We start from the raw sequence: 16,760 nt of genomic DNA on the forward strand, positions 1-16,760 counted from the left end.
CACCGCCAAACCACAACAACCCGACGGTCGGAGGAGGAGTGTCTTATCTTCCGACTGGGAACCCTCCAACCGCAGGGGATGAACTTGGACTTCACCAGTTTCTTCATCCCCCCTCCCCCCACCTTGTCTCAGCCGGATCCCTCCAGCCCGGCACCGCCTTCCTGATCTGCAGTCTTCTTCTTGACCTCTCCGCCTCCATCCTACTCCGACCTATCACCCTCACCTTGACCTCTTTCCACCTATCACATTTCCAACGCCCCTCCTCCAAGTCCCTCCTCCCTACCTTTTATCTTCTCCTGCTGAACACTCTCTGCTCATTCCTGAAGAAGGGCCTGTGCCCGAAACGTCGAATCTCCTGTTCCCTGGATGCTGCCTGACCTGCTGTGCTGTTCCAGCAATAAAGTTTCAACTGCAGATCCAGCCAATTGAGCTAACTAAGAGGTACAAAAGCAGCAATGGGAACACCTGCAAGTTCCCCTTCAAGCTGATTAGTAAGATAATTAGGCAAGGTTGCTAAAGGACTTGGTCTAGTGTAAAGTGGGAAAAAGAATGGGGTAGGTTTTGACTATCGTCCAACAACCAAAGCACCTTGCATTTATATAGCACCCTCAACTTTGCTACACTGTCTCAAATGCATTTCACAGTACATATGAAAATTTAACAAGGGTCACTTGAAAAGTTATTTGAGCAGATGAACATAAGCTTGGCCGGTTTTAAGGAAGGTTTAAAATGGGAAAGAAAGATAGTGAAGAGGAAATTCCTCAGCTTAGGAATTATGCAGCTGAAAGCATAGCTGCCATTTGGATCAATGATTAACATCAGGAAGGGTCCAAAATTGGATAAATACAGTTGCTGAGATATTACTTCCACTGTATGCACTGTACTAACCAGCTCCCACCAGTCCTATAGCAGTGCAACTGTAGGTATGGAGACAAAAACACTGCAAATGCTGGAATCCAAAGTAGACAAGCAAGTGGCTGGAAGAACGCAGCAAGCCAGGCATTATCAGGGGGTGGAAAAGTTAATGTTTCAGGTGTAATCCTTCTTCAGAACTGTATGGAGCCACAGTCATTTCTTCATTACAGAGAAACAATTGGTATGTCTAGGTCAAGAGGAATCACTCCATAAGTGTGGGGATAGGTCTTCAGGAGCCAGTGTAAGGATTAAACCTGTACTATCAGCTCTGGTCTCTCGCTCATAATCAAGTCATCTAGCCAACTGAGTTAGCTTATCCCCAACGCTCTGGGATTAGTCAAAAGCAAATCACCATTACTTTCAGCCCTGTGTAACAGCACGTGTGCTCCACCCAGTGGCTCACTCTTGTTTCTGCAACTTGTAACTTCACACTCCTCTGTTCTGGGGAGTCATGATTCGGAGGTGCCGGTGTTGGACTGGGGTGGACAAAGTTAAAAATCACACAACACCAGGTTATAGTCCAACAGGTTTAACTGGAAGCACACTAGCTTTTGGAGTGATGCTCCTTCATCAGGTAGTTGTGCGAACACCTGATGAAGGAGCGTCGCTCCGAAAGCTAGTGCTTCCAATTAAACCTGTTGGACTATAACCTGGTGTTGTGTGATTTTTAACTTTGTTCTGGAATGTTTAACTTCAGAGATAAACTTGTAATGACTCTGTGCCTTCCATCACGACCCCAGGACCTCTCAGAGCTCTTCAGAGCCAATGGAGTATTTTCTGAAGTTTAGTCCTTGTTGTAATGCGAGGAAAGTGGAAGTCAGTTTGTCCACAGCAAGCCCCTACAACAGCAATATGTTAATGACTGAGCGAATTATCTATTTATTGCCGCACATGCCTTGAAGATACATGAAAAGTGTTTTGTCACCACAGTTCAGAGCCCTTTTGAGTTACAATAAGGATAAAAAGAAATTACTTAAATAAGAGTTTACCTTCTGTTCACACTGGGGCCTCAAATATGGCTTCAGGGCTTCTCCTGATCTTCATAGAATACCCACAGTGTAGAAGCAGGCCATTCGGCCCATGGAGTCCAAACCAAGCGTCCGAAGAGCACCCCCATCCAGCCCCACCTCTCTACCCTATCCCTGTAACCCTGCATTTCCCATGGCCACTCCAGTGAACCTGCACATCTTTGGATTGTTGGGGGGTGGGGGGGGGGGGGGGGGGGGGGGGTGGGGGGGAGCCTGTGAGAGGTGATCTCTTTGAAGCATATAGGATTCTTCATGTGCCTGACAGGGTCAATGCTGAGAGGATGTTTCCCCTCATTGGGGGAGTCTGGGACCGGAGGGGCATAGTCTCAGAATAAAGGGGCACCAATTGAAGAGTGGGATGAGGAAGAATTTCTTCTCTCAGACGGTTGTGAGTCTTTGGAACTCATTGTCACAGAGAGCTGTAGGGGCAGAGTCCTTTTGTGTATTTAAGGCTGAGAGAGAGAGATTCTTGATCAGTTGGGGACTGAAGGGTTATGCAGAAAGAGCAAGAAATGAGGGAAGTTGGATCAGCCAGGATCCTATTGAATGGCAGAACAGGATCGAGAGGCCTACTCCTGTTCCTATTTCTTACAGTTTTATGGTTGCTATCTCTCACTTGAGGGATGACTGGTGATGGTTTAACCTGAGGCTCACCCCACTTCAGGTGAGGGGCGAGATCAAAAAAGTGGGACAATCATGTTGGCTCCTGTCAAGTGTGGGAGCCCATGCTGGCACAAACCAGCCTTCCAGCCAACTGAGCTAACCAACCCTTAAGATCATTTGTACTGGCATCACTTATCCACTCAGGGGAGTGCTGAACACTCTGCACTGGGCATCCTTGATCTTAAGCCTGAAATTCAGTAATTATAAGGCCAGCAATTGAAAACACCAAAAGGTTGCCTTGAGTTGAAGGTCTCAGATGTCCTTGTGAGGACAGAGGCTCCACCCTCTTCAAATAAGGTCAAGGAGAGAAGCACAGCTGTCCCTCGTTAATGACAGGTTCCTGTAGGCCTCAGGCCTGAAGTTGGATCCATACTTCTGCTTTCCACCCAGGACCTCATGTTAATAGCAACAGGGCAGCGGAGGATTGATTCAATTCCATTTTCCTGCTCAATCTGGATTGAGGTAGATTTTGGTGAAATCGTGGAAAAAAAGATGGAGCAACTAAGGTGGAAAGAAAGAACTCAAATAGTTGGCGAGATGGGAAGGAGGCCATTGTATCTGCTCTGGTTCTAGTTGGCTCGTCCCATTCTCCTGCTATTTCACTGATGAACCAGAAATTGTTTTCTTCAGGCTTGTCAACCTCCCTTTAGAGAACCATGGTTTGAGTGCCTCTGCTATACTCTCGAGCACTGCATTCAAATCCGAGTGCTCACTATGGACAAAAGCTTTTCCTCATGTGATTGTTGCCCAGGTCTCTTAGTAATCACCTTCAGTTGGTGCCCAACTTTTCTATGAATAATTTCTCCCTGTCCAATTCGTCCGGGTTCTTCATGATTTTTATCATTTCTGCAAGTCTCTTCTGAGCAGTAGAAGGAGGCCAATCGATCCATTGTGTCTGTACTGGCTCCCGAAAGAGCCATCCAGCTAGTCCCACTCTCCAGCCCTATTTCTGGAGCTGTCCTTCTGGGGTCTAGAGGACAATAATATAATGCCAACATTGTAGGAAGAATGACTCAGCAGCCTGAGTTAATGCTCACAGGGCACAAGTCTAGAGCTCAAGCTGCCAGAGGACGTGGTGGAGGCTGGTACAATTGAAATATTTAAGAGGCATTTGGATGGGTATATGAATAGGAAGGGTTTGGAGGGATATGGGCCGGGTGCTGGCAGGTGGGACTAGATTGGGTTGGGATATCTGGTCGGCGTGAACAAGTTGGATGGATGGATCTGTTTCCATGCTGTACATCTCCATGACTCTAAGTTTGATGCAGTAATGTAAATTCAAATAATTAATAAAGCTTAAAATAATTAATCAGACAGAGCAATAGTGGCCTTGAAACAACCAGGTTAGCGTAAAAGCTTATTTCTTTCACTTCTGGGTGAAGAAAACAGCCGTTCTTACCTGTGCCTACAAGTTGCTGTCTCTGGCTCAGTGGTTAGTACTGCCGCCTCACAGCACCAGGGACCCGGATTCGATCCCAACCCTCGGATCACTGTCTGTGTGGAATTTGCACGTTCTCCCCATGTTTGCTTGGGAACCCTCCCAAAGATGTGCAGGTTAGGTGGATTAGCCATGCGAAGTTGTCCATAATGTCCAGGGATGTGTTGGCTAAGTGGATTAGACATAAGAAATGCAGGGATGAGATGAGGGATGGCAGGATGCTCTTCAGAAGGTCAGTGGAGACTCGATGGGTTGACTGACCTCTGTCTGCACTGTAGGGATTCACTGAGGAGCTACAGTAATGTGATTGACTCTTAAATTTCATCTGACACCATCTCACAGTCTCACAGTCTTTCAAGGGTCACTGGGGATGCCCATATCTGATGACTGTGTGAAAATACTAGCAACCTCGACCTGTCTGTATAACTGAAACCCCTCTTCCTGTGGTGCTCAGCATTGTCTGTGAGATATCGGTGACTTGTTTGACTGCAGAACTGATTTAATCATGCACCCATGCTCTTCTCTTTCCAACAGTCCATGTGGATTGAGAGGACCACATTCACTACAGCCTACAAGATGCCAGGCATTCTTCGCTGGTTCGAAGTTGTGCAAACGTCAATGGTGAGTAGTCAGAATCAGTGACTAAAACAACAACTTGCATTACATACCACTGTTAATAATTGCACTGGAAACATTATAGAGAAGGTCCATTAAATTAGAAAGCATTTTCCAAACACACACAAACTTCCATCTAGGAGAACAAGGGCAGCAGGTACACCACCACCTGCAAACTGCTCACCATCCTGACTTGGAAATATATCGCCGTTCCTTTACTGTCACTTGGTCAAAATCCTGGAATTCCCTCCTTAATGGCATTCTGGGTCTACCTACAGCACACAAGCTGCAGCAGTTCAAGAAAGCAGCTCACCACTACCTTCTCAAGGAGCAATTATTGATGGCTTGGGGCCATCCAGAGACATCCACATACTATAAATAAATGTAAAAGTAGAGGGGAATGCCTTTGTTGAATGTCGCACTGCAAAATCTGGAAATATGTTTCTACATTACTTGAAAGATTGCTAACTGATCATGAAGCACTTTGCTCTGTCCTGAGAAAGTGAAGGCTGCTATACAAAAGGAGATCTTTTTGCCTGCATCGAATTCTGTTCACTCATTGTGCCTGAGGTTGCTGATGTGCACTGACTCCTAGGCCCTGAATGTCTATCACAGAATTCCTACAGTGTGGAAACAGGCCATTCAACCCATCAAGTGCACTTCAACCTTCTGAAGAGCCTCCCACCCAGACCTCCCCTTTCCCGGTAAACCCTGCATTTCCCATGGATAATCCACCGAGCTTGGACATCCCACCATGGTCAATCCAACTGACTGACTGACACATCTTTGGACTGTGGGAGCATTCCAAAGCACCCAGAATCAACCCATGCAGACACAGGGAGAATGTGCAAGCTCCACACAGACTATTGTCTGAGGGTGGGATTACACTTAGGTTCCTGTGAGGTAGCAGTGCTAACCACTGACCCAACAGGCTGTCTCCATTTTAAAAGGTTCTGTCTTGTTTTCAAATCACTCCATGTTCTTTTCCCCATCCCTAGCTTCTCCAATCTCTGCAATCCTCATGAATCTCTGCACTTCTCTGAATCTGCATATTGCGCAGATCTGATTTGAATGACTGCACCAATGACAGATTTGCCTTTAGCTGCCTGGATGACAAGCTCTGAAGTTTTCCACCTTTCTGCCTCCCTACATTTATTGCTCTTCTCATTAAAAATGATTAGTGAAACATTGGCTCACCTGTCCATGTAGCCCCCTGGTGTGGTTCAATGTCAAATTATATTTGATTGCTGTTCCTGTAAAGCACTTTGCGAATTAGTCCATTTCACAAAAACACAAGGAATTGGAGCAGCAATGGACTATACAGAAGGATGTGGAAGCTTTGGAGAGAGTGCAGAGGATGTTCACCAGGATGTTGCCTGGTCTCGAGGGCATTGGCTGTGAGGAAAGGTTAAAAAAACTAGGATTGTTTTCACTGGAAAGACGGTGGCAGAGAGGAGACCCGATAGAGGCCTACAACTTTATGAGAGATGGAGATAGGGGGGATAGTCAGAGGCCTTTTCCCAGGGTTGAAGTTTCAATTACTCGGGGACACAGGTTCAAGGTGAGAGGGGGAAAGTTGAACAGAGATGTGTGAAGGAAGTTTTTCACAAAGAGAGTGGTAGGAGTCTGGAACGCACTGCCAGACGAAGTGTGGAAGCAGGCAGATTGGTGACATTCAAGAGTCATAGAGTCATAGAGATGTACAGCATGGAAACAGACCCTTCAGTCCAACCCGTCCACGCCGACCAGATATCCCAACCCAATCTAGTCCCACCTGCCAGCACCCAGCCCATATCCCTCCAAACCCTTCCTATTCATATACCCATCCAAATGCCTTTAAAATGTTGCAATTGTACCAACCTCCACCACTTCCTCTGGCAGCTCATTCCATACACATACCATCCTCTGTGTGAAAAAGTTGCCCCGTAAATCTGTTTTTTATCTTTCTCCTCTCACCCTAAACCTATGCCCTCTAGTTCTGGACTCCCCGACCTCAGGGAAAAGACTTTGCCTATTTACCCTATCCATGACTCTCATAATTTTGTAAACCTCTATAAGGTCACCCCTCAGCCTCCGACGCTCCAGGAAAAGCAACCAAAACCTGTTCAGCCTCTCCCTGTAGCTCAAATCCTCCAACCCTGGCAACATCCTTGTAAATCCGTTCTGAACCCTTTCAAGTTTTACAACATCTTCTGATAGGAAGGCAATAGACAATAGACAATAGGTGCAGGAGTAGGCCATTCTGCCCTTTGAGCCAGCACCACCATTCATTATGATCATGGCTGATCATTCCTCAATCAGTATCCTGTTCCTGCCTTATCCCCATAACCCTTGATTCCACTATCCTTAAGAGCTCTATCCAACTCTTTCTTGAAAGTATCCAGAGACTTGATCTCCACAGCCTTCTGGGGCAGAGCATTCCACACACTCACCACTCTCTGGGTGAAGAAGTTTCTCCTCAACTCTGTTCTAAATGGCCTACCGCTTATTTTTAAACTGTGTCCTCTGGTTCAGGACTCACCCATTAGCGGAAACATGCTTCCTGCCTCCAGAGTGTCCAATCCTTTAATAATCTTATACGTCTCAATCAAATCCCCTCTCAGCTTTCCTCAAATTTGGAGACCAAAACTGCACACAATATTCCAGGTGCGGTCTCACCATGGCCCTGTACAGCTGCAAAAGAACCTCTTTGCTTCTATACTCAATTCCTCTTGTTATGAAGGCCAGTATGCCATTAGCCTTCTTCACTGCCTGCTGTACCTGCATGCTTGCCTTTATTGACTGATGTACAAGAACACCTAGATCTCGTTGTACTGCCCCTTTACCAAACTTGACTCCATTTAGGTAGTAATTTGCCTTCCTGTTCTTGCCACCAAATTGGATAACCACACATTTATCCACATTAAACTGCATCTGCCATGCATCTGTCCACTCGCCTAACATGTCCAGGTCAACCTGTAATCTCCTAACATCCTCCTCACATTTCACCCTGCCACCCAGCTTTGTATCATCAGCAAATTTGCTAATATTACTTTTAATACCATCATTAATATATATTGTAAAAAGCTGCGGTTCCAGCACTGATCCCTGCGGTACCCCACTAGTCACCGCCTGCCATTCCAAAAGGGAGCCATTTATCACTATTCTTTGTTTCCTGTCAGCCAACCAATTTTCAAGTCAATATTTTGCCCCCAATACCATGCGCCCTAATTTTGCTCACTAACCTCCTATGTGGGACTTTATCAAAGGCTTTCTGAAAGTCCCCCTACACTACATCTACTGAACCTACCTTGTCCATCTTCAGAGTTACATGCTCAAAAAATTCCAGAAGATTAGTCAAGCATGATTTCCCCTTCATAAATCCAAGATGACTCTGACCTATCCTGTTACTGCTATCCAGATGTGCCGTAATTTCATCCTTTATAATTGACTCCAGCATCTTTCCCACCACTGAGGTCAGACTAACTGGTCTATAATTTCCTGCTTTCTCTCTCCCACCTTTCTTAAAAAGTGGTACAACATTAGCCACCCTCCAATCCGCAGGAACTGATCCTGAATCTATCGAACTCTGGAAAATAATCACCAACGTATCCATGATTTCTCGAGTCACCTCCTTCAGTACCCTGGGATGTAGACCATCAGGCCCCGGGGACTTATCAACCTTCAGACCTAACAGTCTCTCCAACACCAATTCCTGGCAAATATAAATTCCCTTCAGTTCAGGTCCTTCAGCCACTGTTACCTCTGGGAGATTGCTTGTGTCTTCCCCAGTGAACACACTCTGAAGTACCAATTCAACTCTTCTGCCATTTCTTTGTTCCCCATAATATATTCACCCGTTTCTGTCTTCAAGGGCCCAATTTTAGTCTTAACCATTTTCTTTTCCTTTCACATACCTAAAAAAGCTTTTACTATCCTCCTTTATATTTTTGGCCAGTTTAACTTCATACCTCATTTTTTCTCTGCGTATTTCCTTCTTAGTAATCCTCTGTTGTTCTTTAAAAGCTTCCCAGTCCTCCGTTTTCCCACTCATCTTTGCTATGTTATATTTTTTTCTCTTTTGACTTTATATGTTTCTTAACTTCCCTCGTCAGCCACGGCCACCCCTGCCTCCTCTTAGGATCTTTCTTCCTTTTTGGAATGAACTGATCCTGCATCTTTGCATTATACCCAGAAATACCTGCCATTGTTCCTCCACTATCATCCCTGCTAAGGTATTGCACCATTGAACTTTGGCCAGCTCCCCCCTCATAGCTCCATAGTTCCCTTTATTCAACTGAAATATTGTCACTTCCGATTGTACCCTCTCCCTTTCAAATTACAGAATTGCACGCAATATTCCAACAGTGGCCTAACCAATGTCCTGTACAGCCGCAACATGACCTCCCAACTCCTGTAGTCAATACTCTGACCAATAAAGGAAAGGATACCAAACACCTTCTTCACTATCCTATCTACCTGCGACTCCACTTTCAAGGAGCTATGAACCTGCACTCCAAGCTCTCTTTGTTCAGCAACACTCCCCAGGACTTTTCCATTAAGTGTATAAGTCCTGCTAAGATTTACTTTCCCAAAATGCAGCACCTCACATTTATCTGAATTAGCCTCCATCTGCCACTTCTCAGCCTCTGAGGTAACCCTCTTTGCTGTCCACTACACCTCCAATTTTGGTGTCATCTGCACACTTATTAACTGTACCTCTTATGCTCGTATCCAAATCATTTATGTAAATGACAAAAAGTAGTGGACACAGTACTGATCCTTGTGGCACCCCACTGGTCACAGACCTCCAGTCTGAAAAACAACCCTCTACCACCACCCACTGTCTTCTACCTTTGAGCCAGTTCTGTATCCAAATGGCTAGTTCTCCCTGTATTCCGTGAGATCTAACCTTGCTAATCAGTCTCCCATGGGGAACTTTGTCAAATGCCTTACTGAAGTCCATATAGATCACATCTACCGCTCTGCCCTCATCAATTTTCTTTGTTATTTCCCAAAAAAACTCAATCAAGTTTGTGAGGCGTGGATGGTTACATGAATAGGGAGGGAATAGTGGGAAATGAATCAAATAAGAGCAGGTTTGTTTTTTAGTTTAATTGAGGCAGGATGCTCGGCACAGGCCTGGAGGGCCAAAGGGCCTGTTCTTGTGCTGTATGCGCCATTTGTTCAATACAGCCTATTGCACCTGACTAAGATGGTAATGGCTGTCTTTAGGCTGCGACCCCACTTTCTTCTATATCCTTTCATTCCCTGAGGCTGCAAAATCCCAGGTTTAAGTCGTACTCACCACCGCTGGTGCTGCCCTTCCCTCACTCCTGTGCACAGTTTTTTAGTGATCCATCCTGTATCCCATGACTATGTCCCCACCATTAGCTTCGCTAACCAGTGGAAACCACTCTCACCACATCTACCTTATTAACCCTTTTTCGAATCTTATCTTGCTCAATGAGATCATTATTAGAAACTCCAGAAATATAGGTGCCATTTACTCAGAATCTCATCTTCAGAAACCTCAGAAATCCATCCCAGGGATCAATTGTTTTATTTTATTCATTTGTGGGACATGGGTGTTGCTGGCTGGCCAGCATATATTGGAAGCTGCTACCTAAGGACCCCTGGAGAATTTCTGCAGTGCACCTTGTAGATGGACAACTTTGTGTTGGGATTATGTCGGGATTTCTTGAGAGTTTTTGGAGCTGCACTCATCTTGACAAATGGGCAGTATTCCACCATACTCCTGACTTGAGCTTTGCAGATCATGAACAGCTTTGGGGATTCAGGAGGTGAATGTTCATGTGATTCATTTAGTTCAGTTCAGTTTTGGTCAACATCCCCCAGGATGTTAATATCATTGAATGTCAAAGAGTGACGGTCGGATTCTCTCATGTTGGAGATGGCCATTGTTTGCGCTGGTGTGACACAAATGTATTTGCCACTTAGACTCAGAGATGTACAGCCCAGAAGTAGACCCTTCAGTCCAACTCGTCCATGCTGACAAGATATCCTAACCTAATCTAGTCCCATTTGCCAGCATTTGGCAATATCCCTCTAAACCCATCCTAATCTTGTATCCACCCAGATGCCTTTTAAATGTTGCAATTGTACCAACCTCCACAACTTCCTCTGGCAGCTCATTCCATACACATACCACCCTCTGTGTGAAAAAATGTTACCCCTTCAGTCTCTTTTATATCTTTCCCCTCTCACCCTAAACCTATGCCCTCTAGTTCTGAATTCCCCCACCCCAGGGAAAAAACCTTGTCTATTTACCCTATCCAAGTCCTTCTTAATTTTATTAACTTCTATTAGGTCACCCCTCAGCCTCCAAAGCACCAGGGGAAACAACCCCAGCTTATTCAGCCTCTCCCTATCGCTCAAACCCTCCAACCCTGACAACATCCTTGGAAAACTTTTCTGAATCCTTTGTCAGCCTGAACCTGAATATTAACAGGTCTTGCTGCATTTGGATATGTATTGCATCCAGGTCCTGAGGAGTCATGGATGGTGCTGAACATCTAGCCATAAAGAGGTTGTATTGGTGTAGAGACAGCCACCATGGATTTGATGGGCTAAATTGCCTCATAAAACCTGTTTAGCCTGGGGTGCAATTCTCACAGTGATTGAACATAGCAAATCTTGAGCACTTAATCATAATGGTGAGGCTTGTATGCGTGTGAAAAATTGAGTTTGTTGCATTAATTTGTGGCTTTTGTATTCCACAGACTTTCATTAGCCCATTGGAGAATGCCATTGAAACGATGCAGACCAGCAATGATAAGATATTAACCATGATCAACCAGCACCACAGTGATCCTAACCTTTCCATCAACCCCCTCTCTATGCTTCTGAATGGGACTGTAGACCCTGCTGTCATGGGTGGATTCACCAAATATGAAACGGTGAGTTGTGGCTACAAAAAGGAAAGAATGTCTTGACATTTTTCCCACTCCCCTACCAGCCCTCAGGATTTTCCAAAGCACCTTTGAGCCAACAGCATATTTGTTTTTGAAGTGTCGTGTCCGTTGGGATACAGGAAGTGAGATAGCTGGCTCACGCACAGCAAGAGTCCATCAAACATCAGTGTGGTATTGAACAGGTAACCTGTGTCTTTTGTATGAGGGATAATGGTGTCCAGGCAAAGACTCTGTGGTTCCTCCCGTCTGTCTGTCACATATGTGATACCTCCTATAACCAATCCCTGCGCCACGCCAACCATGTTAGTGATGTTAGGGGAAGCATAATTATGTAACTGTCTAATATTGTCTGAAGGAATGCCTGAGACCTAATGGAATGAGGGAACAGTGAAGGATGTATTAATTCAGAGTTAGTTGAGTTTGCTTTGGTTGTAAAAATAGGGAGAGCTGATAACTGGTGGCGTGTGGGTTTTATGGAGTGTTACTAGCTGAGATGAACCTCTCACTAAAAGTGTGGACTTGAATTCTGTTTAAATACAGTTATCTTTTGGAGTATAATGGTGTTGATGCAGGCAATGGAAAGAATACCCTTGGCCCTCCAAATGCAGTCCTGGGGTCTTTTCCAACCACTTGGAGCCTGTGCATGAAATCTGATTGGAAAGGCAGAACATCCCAACCTCATGCATTACTCCATGAGCTTTGCAATGAAGTGGCAGCTAAGGTCCATGTCTCTGGTATGGGGACTTGACCCACTACCTTTTGATCCACAGATGACACTTTGTTGCCAGTATTTGTACTTGATCATAGAGAATGGTTGAAAAACACTAACCAGGAAGATGCCACTGAACATAAAGGTGCAGGCGGTTAGAGATATTTTCAACTCAACTTGTTCAGAGATGTTATGGCACATCTGCTTGAACCTGGATCAAAATAGAGACACTGCCACTGCACCTACTAGCGTATTCCGCAGCCTGATTGATGGTCTGGTGAAATTTCTTTTCATTCATTCACAAAAGGTGGTTTCATTGGCTCGGCCAGCATTTCCCTACTGCTCAGAGACTGTGAGTCTAGAGTTAGGAGGGCAGGATATTCATGGACCAGGCATGTTATATTTCATGACATTTGCTGTTTTTATTCCAAATTTTATCAACTTCGCATTTCAGCCATGATGTGAATTGAACCCATATCTGTAGAACATTTGCCTGGAGTTCTGCATTGTTAGTCCAGTGACATTACCATTACACCAACATGTGTCCAGTTCTGGTCACTCTGCAATAGGAAAGATATTGTTAAACTGGAGGGGATTCAGGAAAAAATTACGAGGATGTTGCCAGCAGCGGAGGGTTTGAGTTACAAAAACAGGCTGGGACTTTTTTCACTGGAGTGTAGGAGGTTGAGGGATGATCTTATAGAGGTTTGCAGAATATTGAGGAGCATAGATAAGGTGAATGACAAGAGTCTTTTCCCTAGGGTGGGGGAGTTCATCATGAGGAGGCTCATTTTGAAGGTGAGAGGAGAAAGATTTAAAAAGGACATGAGGGATAACTTTTTTTTAGACAGAGTGTGGTTCATGTGTGGAATGAGCTGCTAGGGGAATTGTTGGATGTGTTACAGTTACAATGTTTACATTTGGAACAGTTCATGAATAGGAAAGGTTTGGAGGGATATGGGCCAAACACAAGCAGGTGAGACTAGTTTAGTTTGGGAACATGGTTGGTGTGGACAGATTGGACCGAAGGGTCTGTTTTCGTGCTGTATAACGCTATGATCACTTTCCCCACAGTCTACTAGTTAAATTACTGGATTAATAATCTGGTGATTGGCACTTCTGATATAAAGATTTAGAGCTTACCGCAGGTAGGTGGGGAGTTTAAACATAATTGCACTAAAATCTGCAATAAAAGTTTGCCGCCAGTCATGGTACCCACGAAACAATCAAATTGTTAAAAACACATCTGGATCTCTAATGTTATTCAGAGAGAGCACTTTCCACCCTCACCTACTCTGCGATTATGTGTGACTCTAAACCTACAGCAGTGTGGTTAATTTTTTTAAAAAATAACCTGTTCAGATAGATATTATGATGCATTCATTACACGCCTCTAGAGCAGGCAGAGACTTGAACCCAGACTTTCTGGCTCAGGAATTGGGACACAATCAATGTACCACAGGAATCCTCTGTCGTTGACCGTTAGGAATTGCCAGCAATGTGAATCATGTGAATAATTAAATCACAATCATGCACTTCTGTATGAAACATCCACCAAGTAATGATCAACCTGCCAAAGGCAACAACAATGACATTAAAATGAATACCGAAAATGCTGGAAAAATTCAGCTGGTCTAACACCATCTGAATTAACGTTTTGCGTCCAATTTTTGGAAGCAAGTTTCTCCATCTGTTTTTATTTCAAATTTCCGGCAGTACTTTGCACCTATCACAATAAAGTCAGCTCACCCCAAAAACAAAACAGCAAGTGTCTACCGTGTACAGACTGAGCATGGTGGCAACTGAGCTCGTAGTCATCAAGTCAATAAAATAATAGAGCACACTGGAGCTCCTGATGAATGGCCAAGGATGGTGTAAGCAGTCGAGACAAGATGTTTGCAATCTCCCGTTGCTGTGAGTTAATTTGTGCCTCTACTTTAAATGCACTGACTGCAAAGAGCTGTTCCAAATACCATAGTGTTGCTTTAAGAAAGAACAAGTGGTGTTGCAGCTAGTGTATGTTTGGGCTCTAGTATGAGTAGTAAACAGAAAACAATGCTGCAAACCTGATTTGTTCGAAGAATGACTGGACAAGTCAAATTGACCAAGGTTTCTGGTGAAAAGATTACAAGTTAAGGGTGTGGAGAGACCTCCCACTGGTGAAGAGCTTCAAATATTTGCTTCGAACCTGTTAGTTGTGCTAACACAGGTGTAAATGCTTGATCTAAATGTTCCAAAGGCTAGCTGTGAAAGGGGCTTTAAAAAAAAATGTGATGCACTCGTCCTGTCCTTAGCTCTTAGCCAGAAAACCCCAGTTAATTTCCCGTCATGGAATCCCTACCATGAGGAAAGATGCCATTCAACCCGACATCAATCTTTCCACACAGACCCAGTCCCCTACCCTGTACTTCCTATCACTAATCCACCTAACCAAAACATCTTTGGGCTCTGGGTGGCAGGGAGAACATATAGACTCCACACAGACAGTCACCCAAAATGGAATTGAGCCCAGGTCCCTAGCACTTTGAGACAGCAGTGCTAACCACTGAGCCATCATACCTTCACTCCTGTCAGCTGAGTCATTGACTGGAAAGTGCTGCAGTCCAAGTACAGACCCCTGTGGAATTTCACTGTCTGTCTGCACTGTGAGGGAGAAAGGAAGGAGGAAAAATAAAATGCAAGAAATGTTGACCAGTTTCAAAGATTAGGCCGAAATCACATATGTTATATTCGTGGGGATGTCATTGTAGCATCAGAATTAAAGATTACTTCACAAAATAAATACAACCTGAAGGGAGTTAAGGCCTGGGCTATTTTGACTGATGGGTATAAAATGCTAGTTAGGTGTTGATAGCATCTAGGAGATGAACAAACTTTTCAATTGATATTTTTGCTCCTTTAGGCATTCTTCACTGAAAAGTATATGTACGAGCACCCAGAAGATATGGAAAACATAATGAAATTGAAGGACCTCATTGCATGGCAGGTGAGCAGAGTGACTTCTTACAGCAAAGAGCCTGTGCTAGATGAAGGGACATCGGTCCCAGCTTAGATATGTCACAAGGATTTCCCTCAGTATCAAGGTAGTACTATCATATCTAATACATATCTGAGCTCAATGTCCAGTTTGCCTGTGGGGCAGCACTCTTGCACCTGAATCAGAAAGCAACGCCATTTTTCCTTCCTCAGATTATTTGTTCCTGAAACCCTCATCCATGTCTTTGTTCCGTCAGCTTCAATTATTCCAATCCATGCCTGGTAGGCCTCCCATTTTATACACCCCCCCCCACACACCCCCTAAAAAAACAGGAATTTATCCAAATTGCCCAATTCTCATCAATTCCTATTCACTGTGGTCCGTGACCATTTGGGAGAAGGTAGTATGCTGTGGTGGGAATGTCACTGAATTTTCAATCCCGAGGTCAAGGCAAAAATTCGAGGAATACAAGGAGGTTAGTTCAAATCTACCCACAGCCGCTAGTAGAACTTAGACTCGATTAATATGAAATTAGTCACAAACTGAAATTCTCGTTAATTGTTACAAATGCCCACTCTAATATACTCTATATATAGGGAAAGAAATGTGCTGTTCTCACCTGATCTGGCCTACATGTGACTCACAGTAATATGGCTGACTCAACTGCCCTCTAGGGATGGACAACAAATGCTGGTGGAGCCAGCACTGCTCCAATATCCCATGACAGAAAAATATAAAAACTCCCCCCCACTGCTCCCCTGCTTGCGGACGCTGCATTACTTTCAACAAAACCTGTTGGAGAATCATCAGACAAAGGAATATTCGAGCAGATGCTCAGCAGGTCAAGGTGTATATGTAGAAGACGAATGAAGTTACCATTTTGAGTCCAATTTGACTTTCCTTTGGAAACAGAGTGGGCTGGAAAGTAAAAACCGAAAGAACTGAGGATGCTGTGAATGAAACAAAAACAGAAATTGCTGGAAAAGCTCAGCAGGTCTGGCAACATCTGTCGAGAGAAATCAGAGTTAACATTTCAGGTCCAGTGACCCTTTCCCAGAACTGATCAGTTCTGAAGAAGGGTCACCCGACCTGAAGCGCTAACTCTGATTTCTCTCCACACTTGCTGCCTGACCTGCTGAGGTTTTCTAGAAACTTCTGTTTTTGTGTTGGGCTGAAAAGTGATGGTCTTTATACGGCTAGAGCATTTGACATCATCCCTATCTTTTCCACTCTCTCCTCCTGCCCTCCATCAACAGCGTTAAATAGAGCATAATTTTCCAGCCCCTTGATGAACAGTCAGATCTGACTCGAAACTTTAACACTATTTCTCTTTGTGGAGGCTTCTTGATGTTTGTTAACTGATTTTGTCCAATTTCAGATTTGCCCAAAACTTTACTTTTACGAGATTACATGCTGCCGGGAGCTAAGAAGTGACCTATAGGGCCAGGGAATGAATTCCAAAGCAGGACAGGAAAATACCATTAGAGGAGTTGGTACATTT

The 16,760-nt window shown here is 44.4% G+C and overlaps 1 protein-coding gene across 2 annotated transcripts in view; it reads left to right on the forward strand.

The window, feature by feature from the left end:
• The window catches only part of LOC122553785 (dedicator of cytokinesis protein 2-like), a 1,246,386-nt gene that overhangs the window by 1,207,893 nt on the left and 21,733 nt on the right, over window positions 1-16,760 (forward strand). For both annotated transcript variants that reach the window (XM_087991733.1, XM_043698147.2), the window contains exons 44-46: window positions 4,579-4,665; window positions 11,382-11,558; window positions 15,185-15,268. In XM_087991733.1, coding sequence (XP_087847859.1) covers window positions 4,579-4,665; window positions 11,382-11,558; window positions 15,185-15,268 — 348 coding nt within the window. The remainder of the gene's footprint in view (window positions 1-4,578; window positions 4,666-11,381; window positions 11,559-15,184; window positions 15,269-16,760) is intronic.

Source organism: Chiloscyllium plagiosum, unplaced genomic scaffold, assembly GCF_037043375.1.
Source record: "Chiloscyllium plagiosum isolate Xiang-an unplaced genomic scaffold, Cpla_swu_hap1 HiC_scaffold_1, whole genome shotgun sequence".
NCBI lineage: Eukaryota > Metazoa > Chordata > Chondrichthyes > Orectolobiformes > Hemiscylliidae > Chiloscyllium > Chiloscyllium plagiosum.